The sequence below is a fragment of the Protopterus annectens genome, chromosome 11.part0 (genome assembly GCF_019279795.1).
Source record: "Protopterus annectens isolate FY-2018-M chromosome 11.part0, PAN1.0, whole genome shotgun sequence".
In the NCBI taxonomy this organism is placed as follows: domain Eukaryota; kingdom Metazoa; phylum Chordata; order Ceratodontiformes; family Protopteridae; genus Protopterus; species Protopterus annectens.
In genome coordinates, this window is record NC_056745.1 from 981328846 (window position 1) to 981341095 (window position 12250).

A 12250-nucleotide genomic window follows, 5' to 3' on the forward strand; every position below is an offset into this window, starting at 1 on the left:
TATCATTATTAATAAATTAAAAATACCTGCACATGGAGTACTACAGATTAGGTTACTGTATCACTTTAAGTCACAGTAGCTAAAAGGAGAATGCCTAAATATAATCCATGTTGTCAAAATAGAATTGGATAGATTTTTTGTTTGGAGAATCAAGCAAATTATCCTGTTTAAAAAAAGCAATCAGTCACCATACGCGTTGTTCCCTGATGGCTATAAAACTTAAACACCACTTCAAATGGATAACTCCTGGTTGTATAAAACAGCGTACACTTCTGGATGTATTATAAAACTTTTATTGCAAAGTAGAGTGAGCGCTTTCGCCGACAGGCTTCTTCAGACTCTTAGTAATTACAGACAAAATTTTAACCATTTTAAAAAGTCTGCCATAAAATCTCATTGGTTGTGAATCTACCACTTTAGAATTTAAAGTGATACTTACATCACATACTCCAATGTTACAAAAACATTATTTAACCTACATTAAAATGATCATATTATCATAAAGAATAAAAACCCTGTACATAAACGTAGATACATAATAGGACTAACTGCTTAAAAGCTTCTAATGATCAAAAATGTATTGTTTACATCAAAAACATCTACAAGCAAAGAACTTATACAAAATCATTATACTTTTGGTGCTTAAAATACGGGAATACTCTTTAAGTGCATGGTGTGGGTACAACTATCAATGGTATGGGCAGCTCGTAGAGGCCACATATCTAGGTCTACTATTGACCTATTTATCAGGTAACTGGAACTTATATACATATTCTAGGGGATGTGGATTGGGCAAAAGAGAGTGTACATATCCTATATGAACAAGGTACTTAAATCTTAGTTGTAATATCACACACAAAAAAAAACATCATGATTAACCTTCATTATAGAAATTCTCATCATAGTTGCTCACTGTATTCAATGGTTAGGTTCATTAACTTGGTTTCAAACTAATGTCCTAGTACTTTAGATCATGTCATTGAGTGATGGATTTCTTATTCACTTCGCCCTGCGTAATCTCCTACTTCTAAGGAAGGGTTTAATCTGTACCTTGTCATTAAGACCCGGAGGTACATCTGCCCTCCATCTAATAATCCACCTAGTCTCGCACTCTAATGTTCTGTTGATAAGATCACCCCCTCTAAAACTTTGTATGAGTCTCTGAAGGGCAAAGAATTTAAAAGTGTGGTGTGTTCCAACTGCCTTACAATGCCTAGCTAAGGCATTGACATCTGAGCCCAATCTAATCTGATAGATATGTTCCCTAATACGTTCTTTGAGTGTACGATTCGTCTTCCCTATATAGTAGGCAGGGCACATGCTGCAGGTGGCAACATAGACGATGTTCTTACTTGTACAGCTGGTATTAGTATGGAAATGAAATGTCTGTCCTGTGTTAGGATGTTTGAAAGTGGTGCTCATACTAATGTAGGGGCATTGATTACATTTGCCACAGGGTACTGTATTCGTGGTTGTATATAACTCACTCTGATTATTAGAAACAAATCTCGGCCTACAGAGTATGCTCTTCAAATTAGGGTGGTTTTTGTATGTGACACGTGGTTTAGAACCCACAACACTACTCACCTCCCTATCAGACATTAAAATGTCCCAGTGTTTCTGCATACAACCTTTAGCTTCCAAACCAGCTCTGCTAAAAGTTAAATTAGCCCTCACCTCAGTATTTGATGGTGCTTTGGTCTTCGGATAATCCAACTGTTCCATGTAATAAGGTCTAGCACTACTATTTCTCAGGGAACCTACTACCTCAATAGTCTCATCAATGTCTCTTTCACAGTAACCCCTCTCTAAAAACCTAACCTTGAGCTCTTGCACTCCTAGTTCATAACATTCTTCATTGGGGTTGAGTCTAGATATTCGCATAAATTGTCCTTTTAGGACATTGTTGAAGACATGCGTGGGATGCATACTCTGTCTATGAAGTAGATTATTCCTGTGACAACCCTTTCTATGTATGGTGGTATTCAACATGCCATTTGAAAGTTTGAATATTTCAACATCCAAAAAAGAAATATTATCTCTAGAAAAGTTCATAGTAAATTTCAAAAATTCTGTAGTAGTATTAAGGTATGTGACAAAACTTCTGAGAGATCTCTCATCTCCTAACCAAACAAAAAAGAGGTCATCAACAAATCTACAATACATGCCTACATATTCCTTAAAGTGGGCACTATCAAATACATATCTGTCTTCCCATCTAGTCATAACAAGGTTGGCGTAGCTATTGGCACACGACGTGCCCATAGCTACGCCATCCCTCTGTAGGTAAATGTCTTCACCAAACGCAAATACATTGTTGGTCAAGATAGTCTCAAGCAACAGAGTAATTAACTCAACCTTTTTACTAGAAAAATTAGAATGTGCTCTTAGGTAATCTGTGATGTAGGTGATACCTATCTCATTGGGGATAACCGTGAAAAGACTGATGACATCTAAAGTTACTAAGAGGAATTGTTGGTCATCTTTCAGATTGCGTGTAAATGTGTATAGGTCTAATAAAAATTGCTTACTATCTTTGAGAATTCTCTTGTTCTCATCCACTAAAGGTCTCAGTAAACTTTCTGCATAAATAGAGAGAGGTTCTGTGACCCATCCCTGACCTGCCACTATTGGTCTCATGGGTGGGTCTGTGTTACTTTTATGAACCTTCGGCAACCCCTGAATAACTGGAATAATCGGGTCCTTAACTTTAAAAAAATCATAAAGTTCTTTAGTAATGTCTGAGGACATGATGAGGTCATCCAAGGTGTAGTACACACTAAACACTTTATCTACCAATATGTCATGATTTATCTTCAGATAAAACAGATTGTCATTTAACATATGTTTCATCTTAGCATTATAATAAGTAGTGTCCATCAGGACGATTGGCCCTCCTTTGTCAGCTGGTCTAATTACTATTGACCCATCATGCTTAAGATCATTCAAGGCTTTCCTTTGATTATAGTTTAAGTTCTTTCCATGTTTCATTGCCGTTTTATATTGAAAACTCTCATATATATCATTCTCCAAGACCTTCCCAAACACTTCTATTGTGGGATGTAACTGTGGAATGCATACACTATTTGCACGAAATCTGGTAGGCCCTGTATTGTCATTCTGCTGTCCGTAGTCTAATCTTAATTGCATATTTCTGAGATAAAGTTTGGTATCTATAATGGTATCAACCAAATCAGTATTCTTAGTAGGAATGAAACTGAGCCCTTTATTCAGGACCTGTACCTCATATTCATTCAGCGTTTTGACAAATTAATAACTAATTGTTTGGTCTCCCCCACATTTTCTTTAGCGTGGGGCCCTGTTGTTCTTCTATGGATCCCTTCCTCTTCTGCCTCCCTCTGCTGACCGAACGTCTCCTCCCCAAAAAACGATCTTGTGCTATCGGGAGTGGGGCAGGCAATTTATTAGTGGGGAGAGTCATACTATGTACTTTCGGTCTAACTACTGTATCACCTTGTGGTGATATACTACTAGTCGTGCTTAATATATTTCCCACCTTATTATCAAATGCACTGTTGGTAGCTGTTTCACCATCATTTGATATAGTAGCTGACCCATCATCCACCCTGGTTTTATTCATCTGTTCCACATCATTATCCTGTTTGTTCCATATGGAAAATGGCAAAATGTTTTTTTTTCGTGTAACATAACCACCATTTTCACCATGTACATAAATGTAATTGACTTTTACATTTGTTCTCTTCTTAGAGTATGATTTTGTAGTTTGGTTTTAAATCAAAAGTGGCAAATATCATAAAGCGCTGTCTTTTAAAATTAAATATAATATTACAGTACTATATCTCATGTCCTATATTGTTTTATATTGTATTTTGTAGGAAATAAAAAGAGAAGACGAGGGAAAACTGATACTAGACAGCAATCCGTTAGAGTGGACAGTGGCTGATGTTGTTCGGTTTATTAAATCTACAGACTGTGCTCCCCTTGCCAAAATATTCCAGGAACAGGTATGTCTGCATATTTTATCACTTTAGTGGGAAAACAAGCAATCTGATGTTGTCAGGCTTCATCTATTCTTGACTTGTGGGGGTACGGTTCCGATCCTTCAAACTGATCCACCCATTATATAGCTCACATCAGCTAAAAAAAAAATCTCTTGAGCTACTAGTCTGCCCACAATAACCCTCTCTACATTACCTCAATTCTCGTTTGCCGCTCCTACAGCAAGACGAGTCAGCTGACTCCTGTCTCATAGCTAAGTCAAACTTTATATTTTTGTCCTTTTTTTCTCTTGGTTACTGATATTAATCTTTAGAATCTTTATTTTTTTGGTCTATCCCTTAGTGTGAGTGTGTTTGTTACTTTCCCTTTACCGTTGGTAATTTCCACTACCATCATTGGTTGTCCCCTCCCCCTTTACCATTGGGTAATATTTCTACCATTGCTGGTAGTGCTTTCCTTTGTGGTGTGACTGTTTGTTGGCCTTTCTCCTATTTTCTTTTTCCTTCTGCCTCTCCTGTTTTTTATTTAGGGCGATGGCAGATAAATCCAAAAGCTCCACTACTGGTTTCAAACAATGTAAAGAGTGAGGGAGGAAAATGCCAAACTCGGATGGCCATGATTGTTGTATTTATTGTTTGGGTGCGCCCCACTTAAGTACTGACTGTACAATCTGCCAGAGTTTCAGTAATAGAGCCCTGGTAGAATGTAGGAATAAGCTTATGCTCAAAGGGCTTCTTAAAGCCCCTTTCAAAGAAACCTTGTCCAAGGCTGACCAGTGTCCTTTGGCCTGTCATTCTAAAACTTCCTTTTCGATGCTGCCCTCTCCCTCGGCACCGACTGTTAAAACCATAAGCATGCATCCGTAGGTTCCTCTTCAGAACTGTAATCTAAGGTTCTGAAGCTTTCAGAACAGAATGAATCTTCGGCACTCTTACCCTTACTGGTGCCATTGACACCGACCACGACACCCACTCAAACTAGGGCTTTTACCACTTCGCCTATGGTTCCGACACCAGCACCAATTGCCACTGCTGCCATGTTGACACTGATATCTCCCACACCCCCACAGATGGTGTTGAAGACTGATATTTCTACTCAGCCCAGGACCACTTATTCCGCCTCCACTGACCCCTTCTTTGGGCAGCTCCCTAGTCCCTTTCTAGAGAGACCCGAGTCTCCTTCTGGATTGTTCATTTGCTCCACCAGAAGTCTCAGAAATTGATAATGGTAAAGTTGGTGGATCAGATCCTGACAGCCAGGGGTCTGCCGTCATCTTCTCAGCCCCCTCTCCCTTCTGGTGCAGAGGGTTTATCTCCTACAACCCCTTCTTATTCTCCTCCTCTGACCTCCTCACAGGCTTTAGAGCACTCGACTCCAACTTTACAGGTTCCAATAACTTTGGCACCAGCAACTGTTTTGTCTTCAGCGCTGAGTATGGCTCTGGCGCCTTCAGTGCCTTCAGGACTGACGGTTCCCTGGGACCATGTTTTCACTATCGGCCCTGAGGGGTTCGAGTTGGCTCCAATTTTTTCTATGGAGCCAGCCTTGCCTCTTTGGGCTGTGCAGACAAAGGACCCATCCTCGGTTCCAGTTTGCCAGGTGGGTCTCTTGGGACAGGATGTGACCCCAGTTCTGAGTTTCTGCCTCAGTTCTGGGCTAAAATCCATCCTCAGGGGGTCCTGCCTTTCAAGCCATGGAAAGAGCCTTGGACACTGCCTCATCTCAGATGGCTCCTATGTTACCAGAGGCTCTCTCTTTCACCCCAGGTTTATTGGTTCTGCCACTAACGTCTGTCGTTGGACAGCAAGCTACAAGGTCGCAAGACTTACCTACTAAAGTCGACCCTCTTCCGAGTCCTCCTCAGATGATCCCACTGAAGAGCCACCTCATAAGAGATTGTGTAAGAGGAAATACCTTGATTCTCCCTAAGAATCTGTCACAGAGGACATGGATTTCGATAAGGGGGATGGTTCCCCAAGGTCTCCCCCAGAAGATGTCCTTCTCCTTTGGAGACATTCTTGAGATCCTAAAGCAGAGGGGTGACTGGAAACCCAAAGACCCTTCCTGTGAGGAATCCTTGTACTTGCAGCCTTTGGTGTTCACCCATCTGCCTCCTGTATAACCCCGCCTGCTGACAACCTAATTAAATTGATCGCTCAGTGGATTTGGAAGGCTCCTGACTCTATAGAACCTGTCCCCTGGAGACATGACAAATTACTTTCTGCTCCTGAGGACCATCCACATTGGGCAAAGAGCTTAGTAGTTGATGCCATGGTGGTAGCGGCTGCCACCAAGAAAGAACTAGCTGATAAACGTTGTACTGTACATCCCCCTAACTGAGAGTTCAGGGCGATGGATAGATTTGGGAAGCAGATATATGCATCATCGACCTTCTCCATCAGGTCTTTGAACTTTTTGGCACACTTTACTAGACTTCAGAGGGATCTGATCAAGGAGCTGTCAGGTACCCTGTCAAGAGCAGTGGCTGAAGGGATCTAAGAAAAGATGGCCTCCCAGTTAACTACCCTGGAGTCTATTTTGAACTCATCCATGAGGCTGATTGCGCATACAGCTGAAGGGGTGACCAGGTTAGCAGGATCAAGTGCTGCTGTTTGACAACACACTTGGGTGCGCCTGTGCAAGTTTGCAGAACTATTCAAGTCTTCCTTCGTCAGTGCTCCCTTTGACGGATCCTCATTGTTTGGGCCTTATGTTAAGGAAACTGTCCAGGTGTGAAAAGGATGGAAAGACTCTGTCTGCTGTAGGCATACATTTTTCCACTCCTCAACGATCCTACTCCAAGAGTCAAAAGTGTGGCAAAATGCGGTTCAAGAAGTCACAGAAGCCTTTCCAGGACACACATGGTATGGACTCCCCTTGGGGCAGAGGGGGGAGTTACAATGGAAGATGCCATCCTAGAGGCAGGGGTAGTCCACAGAATCAGGGTTCTAGGGAGTCCTCCTCTGGTCAACCAAACTGGCACTTCTGAAAGGGGACCCAATTGCTTGCCTCTGGAGGCCATCGGGGGAAGATTCTCCTTGCACCCAATCGCCTGGCGATGCATAACTATCGATGCCTGGGTGCTAAGGATTATTTCCAGAGGTTATTTAATCCCCTTCACCCTTTACTCAAGAACCCGAGCAAGACTCCCCGACATTCCCGCCCAGTCATTCCACCCAATAGAAAAGCTGCTAGAAAAAAAAAGTCATCCAAGGATCCGGATTTTACTCAAGATTGTTTTTAGTGCCAAAGAAAATGGGACTGGAGACCAGTTTTGGATCTCAGCATTCTAAACAAATTTGTCCAACAGTCACAATTCTGGATGGGGCACAGTTCAGTCAATATTTCCCTTAGAAGAAAACGATTGAATGTGCTCTATTGAATTTCAAGATGCGTATTACCACATAAAGATGGACAAACTCTCAAGAAAGTTTCTCCACTTCTGGCTAGGTGCCAGTCATTACCAATTCAGAGTGTTGCACTTTGGTCTCACCACAGCCTCCAGGGTGTTCACCAAATGCATGGCAGCAGTCACGACACATTTGAGGCTGCACGGATTCTGGGTGTTTTCTTACCTAGATGACTGGCTCCTCACTGCTTCTACCAGGCATCTACTTCTACGAGCAACATATTTCATTCCGGAACTATCTCAACAGTTGGGCATCATGGTCAGTCTTGCAAAGTCTCAACTAACCACTTTTCAGGATATGGAATTCATCTGAGCTCATCTTAACACTCTGTCTTCTGTGGCATCGCTTCCCTACCACAGTTTGCAGAAAATACGCTCGCAAGTTCACCCTATTCTTCGTTCAGGCAAAATACTGGCACAGCAAACTCTGCAAGCATTGGGCTCCATGGCAGCAGCGATCACGTTAGTCCCACTGACAAGGTTTCACATGAGACTTCTTCAGTGGCTGCTTGCGAACCAGTGGTCTGTTCTGTCCCACCCTATGAATCACCTAGTTTTTATATCCAGCTGATGCAAAAATGACCTGTCCTGGTGGATGCAGTCCAAGGAGATTCTTCTAGGCCGTTCCTTTGTCCTCTCTTAGCCCAAGGCATTAGTGACCACTGATGCTTCCCAGATGGGGTAGGGGGGTATTATATGGGGAAGATAGTCCAAGGCACTTGGTCCCCCTCTGAGGCCAATCTGCATATCAGTGTTCTGGAGCTCAGGGCAGTGCTTCTAGCTTTGCAAGCATTTCATTCTGCCTTACCTCAAGGGACAGTTGCGATTCAATCGGACAACCTGTCCATAGTCTGGTACATCAACAAACGGGGGAACCAAGTCCTACCTGGTTTGTCAGGAATCCTTTTGAGTGTGGCAGTGGTCCATAACTTCCAACCACTTTCTGATAGCAATGCACATCCTGAGGAGTTCAAACTTGATTGCGGACAAACTGAGCCAGATGCATTCCTCATGCTTCACGAGTGGTCTCTAAATTCCAGAGTGGTGAAGAAGATCTTTCTTCACTGGAGTCGGCGTTTCTATGACCTATTTGCTTCACCCCTGAACAAGAAGTGCAGAAGCTACTTTGCCCTAATTCCCCTTCAGGGGGAATCCCCCAGAGATGCTGTTCTCCTCGATTGGCCCCTGGGTCTCCTGTATGCCTTTCCCCATTTCCCTCTGACCCCTCTTTTCCTCAAGAAAGCAGCTCAGTTGAGAAGTAAAGTAATCCTCATTGCACCTTACTAACCTTGACAAATATGGTTTCCCTACCTTTGGCCTCATCTGCTTCACTGCCTGTGAATTCTGGACCTTCTGTCCCATACTCAGGGACTAGTGGACCCCAATCTACAAACCCTCAAACTGACTGCTTGGTTTCTCCAGTTCTGTTAGTCGCCAGTCATAATGACATCCCATCTCCTGTACAATACATTTTGTTGGCATCCCATAAACCATCCACCAGGAATCCCTACCATAGTAAATGGCTTGTGATAGTGGTCTGGATCCTTTTTCAGCGCCAGTAGAAAATGTTCTAGAGTTTCTAGCTATCATCTTTGGTAAAGGAGCTTCTCCTTCCACAATTAAGGTTGCATTAGCAGCTATTTCAAATTTCCATAATGGTTTTGGTGATCAGCCTTTAATCTCTCACAGACTTTGTAAGGTTTTTCTTAAGGACACTATTCATTTAAAGCCCCCATTCAAGGATCCTCTACCACCATGGGACTTGACTTTTGTATTGCAGTCTCTTACATTTCCTGCATTTGAACCTGCAGCTACCTGTGACTTAATGTTTCTTTCTTGGAAAACTTTGCTTCTTATAGCTGTCACCTTGGCCAGATAAGTCTCCGAATTACAGGTTCTATGTTCTAAAGCCCCTTATCTAGTTTTCCATACAGACAGAGTGTCGCTCAGAGAAAACCTGCCCTTTCTTCCTGAAGTGATTTCAGAGGCCAGTATTAATCAGTCTATAGACCTGCATGTATTCTTCCTAAATTTTTCTAATAAAGGTTTTTTACTGCTTGCATCTTCCGGATGTGCACAAGCAGTTACACTTTTATCTGGACAGAACTAAGCAATTTAGACAATCAGAACAATTATTTGTATGTTTTGAAAGCACAACCTTGGGCAAGCCTGTTTCTAAGGTTACTCTAGCAACATGGTTAAGGGGTTGCATTTCTTTTATTTACATGAAAAAGTATTTAAGACTCCCTGTGCCGGTGAAGGCACATTCTACCACATCTATGGCGCCTTCAACTGTTTTTCATTCTAAAGGTTCCATGCCAGAAATTTGTACAGCTGCAACATGAGCTACTCCACATGCCTTTATTACTCATTACAAATTGGATATGTTCTCCAGGGGGAGAGCCTCCTTTGGTTCTGTGGTTCTCAGGAATGTTCTTCCATAGGGCCACCCAGGATTTAAGGCAGCTGGGAACTCTGTCCCCCAAGTCAAGAACAGATGAAGATTGACAACATCAGATAAAGAAGTTATAACTTACCATAATGTTCCATCTGTATTGTCGATCTTCATTTATTCTTGTGCCCCATCCCACCTGCCACCTGCCCCTCCTATAGAGTTCTGATGTTGTCACATACTGTCCTGGACATGGCTTCTGGTTTGAGTTGGGGTATCCTCTTCTGTAAGCCTGCAAACTTGATCTGAGGTAATGGAGAGAGGGGTGTTGTGGGTAGACTAGTAGGTTGAGAGAATTTTGTTTGGCTGATGTGAGCTATATAATGCCTTGATCGCTTCCGAGGATCGGAACCATACCCCCACCAGTCAAGAATAGATGAAGATCAACAACATAGGTGGAACGCTATGGTAAGTCATAACAGTGAGTGATAATAGTTTTAAGAATACAAATATCTTATTCTTTCTTTATTTATTTCATTTAATTGTATTCATTTATTTTGCCTTTGTTTACCTGGTTTGTCCAGCTGGGTTTAATAAAAAAATAAAAATAAAGAATTCAGCAGAGGCCCATAGAGAAAAGCTCTCAACAGATTATAAACATTTTTAAACAGACATTCAGTAATCTATATTAACAATTACATAAATGTTTGCTAATTAGATTATATTCTTATGCAAACAGAGACAACTATTACAGATAAATGATGCTTATGCAGTAGTAGACATTGAACATTTAGCATTTGAAGAGGAGTATTAGTGAGTTTGTCCAGTACATAATAGATCATGTGATTAGTGCTTAGAAATGCAGGTGAGGGAAGTAACTAGGTGGGACAGAAAATGTTACTATATTAGTTGATATAGCTATTCTCTCTCCACTCTCCAAAATACTAGAGAGATGCATACACTCTGAGGTCTCAGACTACCTCCTTACTAACAAACTCCTTTCCAATACTCAGCATGGTTTCCGACCAAACCATAGCACCACCACTGCCTTACTCTCCTTTACTAACACTATCCTTCAGCATAAAAGCAATGGGTATCTCTCCTCTGCTACTTTCCTAGACCTGTCTAAAGCATTTGACATGGTCCCACACAAACAACTTATCTCTGTCCTCAATAACCTACCCTTCTCACAATCAGTCACCAACTGGTTTCAGAGTTACCTGTCTGACCACCAACAATCCGTTGTATGGCAGAATGACATATCTCCCCAAATACCTGTCTCCATAGGGGTTCCCCAAGGATCCATCCTTGGACCCCTACTCTTCTCTGTTTTCACCAATAATCTAGCCTTTGCCACCAAACATGGCACACTCATACAATACGCAGATGACTCGACCATCATCTGCTCAGCCCAGTCCCTACCCAAACTGCAAAAAGTCACACAGGAAGCCTTTTCCTCTGTTGAAACTTGGTTATCCGATGCCCAATTAATACTCAACCCAAACAAAACTAAACTACTCATCTTCCAACCCAAAAAACATACTCAAAACAACTCTCACTTTACCATTACAGCAAAAGACAACACCACTATATACCCAACTGAACACACCAAATTGCTAGGAGTGGAAATAGACAATAAACTAAAATTTGACATTCACATATCCATGACCATAATAAAAGTCCACAAAAAACTAGGAGCATTATACAGAAATAAGCATCTTCTCACCAAAGCAGCAAAGATTTCAATAGCAAATTCCCACCTTATCTCCACCCTACTTTATGCCTCTCCAATATATACCAACCTAAGGCAATGCGATCTAAACAAGCTAGAGACCTGCTACAACAAAATCGCCAAATTCGCCACAGGGGCATCCTACCGTAGTCACCACTGTCTCTCACTTGCTGAACTGGGCTGGCTTGAACTCCCTCACCTCCTTCAATGGTATCAACTCTCACTCGCCCACAAACTAGTAAACCATCCACTAAATGTCCCATCCCTCCAGAATCTACTCCAGCCCTATCGCACCACCAGACCACTAAGATCCAGCAACAAAAATCACTTACAGATCACTAAAGCCAATAACTCTGCTGGTGAAGCACTATTCTCTTGCACCATAGCCAAATTATGGAACTCCCTCCCACCCACAATTACCTCCATACCCTCATGCACCCACTTCAAAACTTTACTAAAAGCGCACCTAAAAACATGCTGGCTATGCCCTTGCAACTCCCACTCTAATATCACCCACCCCATCCAACCACTACCTTTCTTTCCACTCCACTAACTACCTTGATTATAGCAAGCTCAGATGCTCATAAACCTAGTACTTATTATACAGCAGGAACTTCTTATTTTAACATTTGTTAATGTCTGTTATGTACTTCACAGATAAAGATTCTAGTTGTCTACTGATGTACTATGTTCTTCATCTGTAAATATGTTGTAAGTAATTGCTATGTAAATTGTT

The 12250-nt window shown here is 41.9% G+C and overlaps 1 protein-coding gene across 1 annotated transcript in view; it reads left to right on the forward strand.

Annotated features, from left to right (window-relative positions):
- The window catches only part of SFMBT2 (Scm like with four mbt domains 2), a 2938510-nt gene that overhangs the window by 2844836 nt on the left and 81424 nt on the right, over window positions 1-12250 (forward strand). The window contains 1 exon segment of the mRNA XM_044088354.1: window positions 3858-3986. Coding sequence (XP_043944289.1) covers window positions 3858-3986 — 129 coding nt within the window.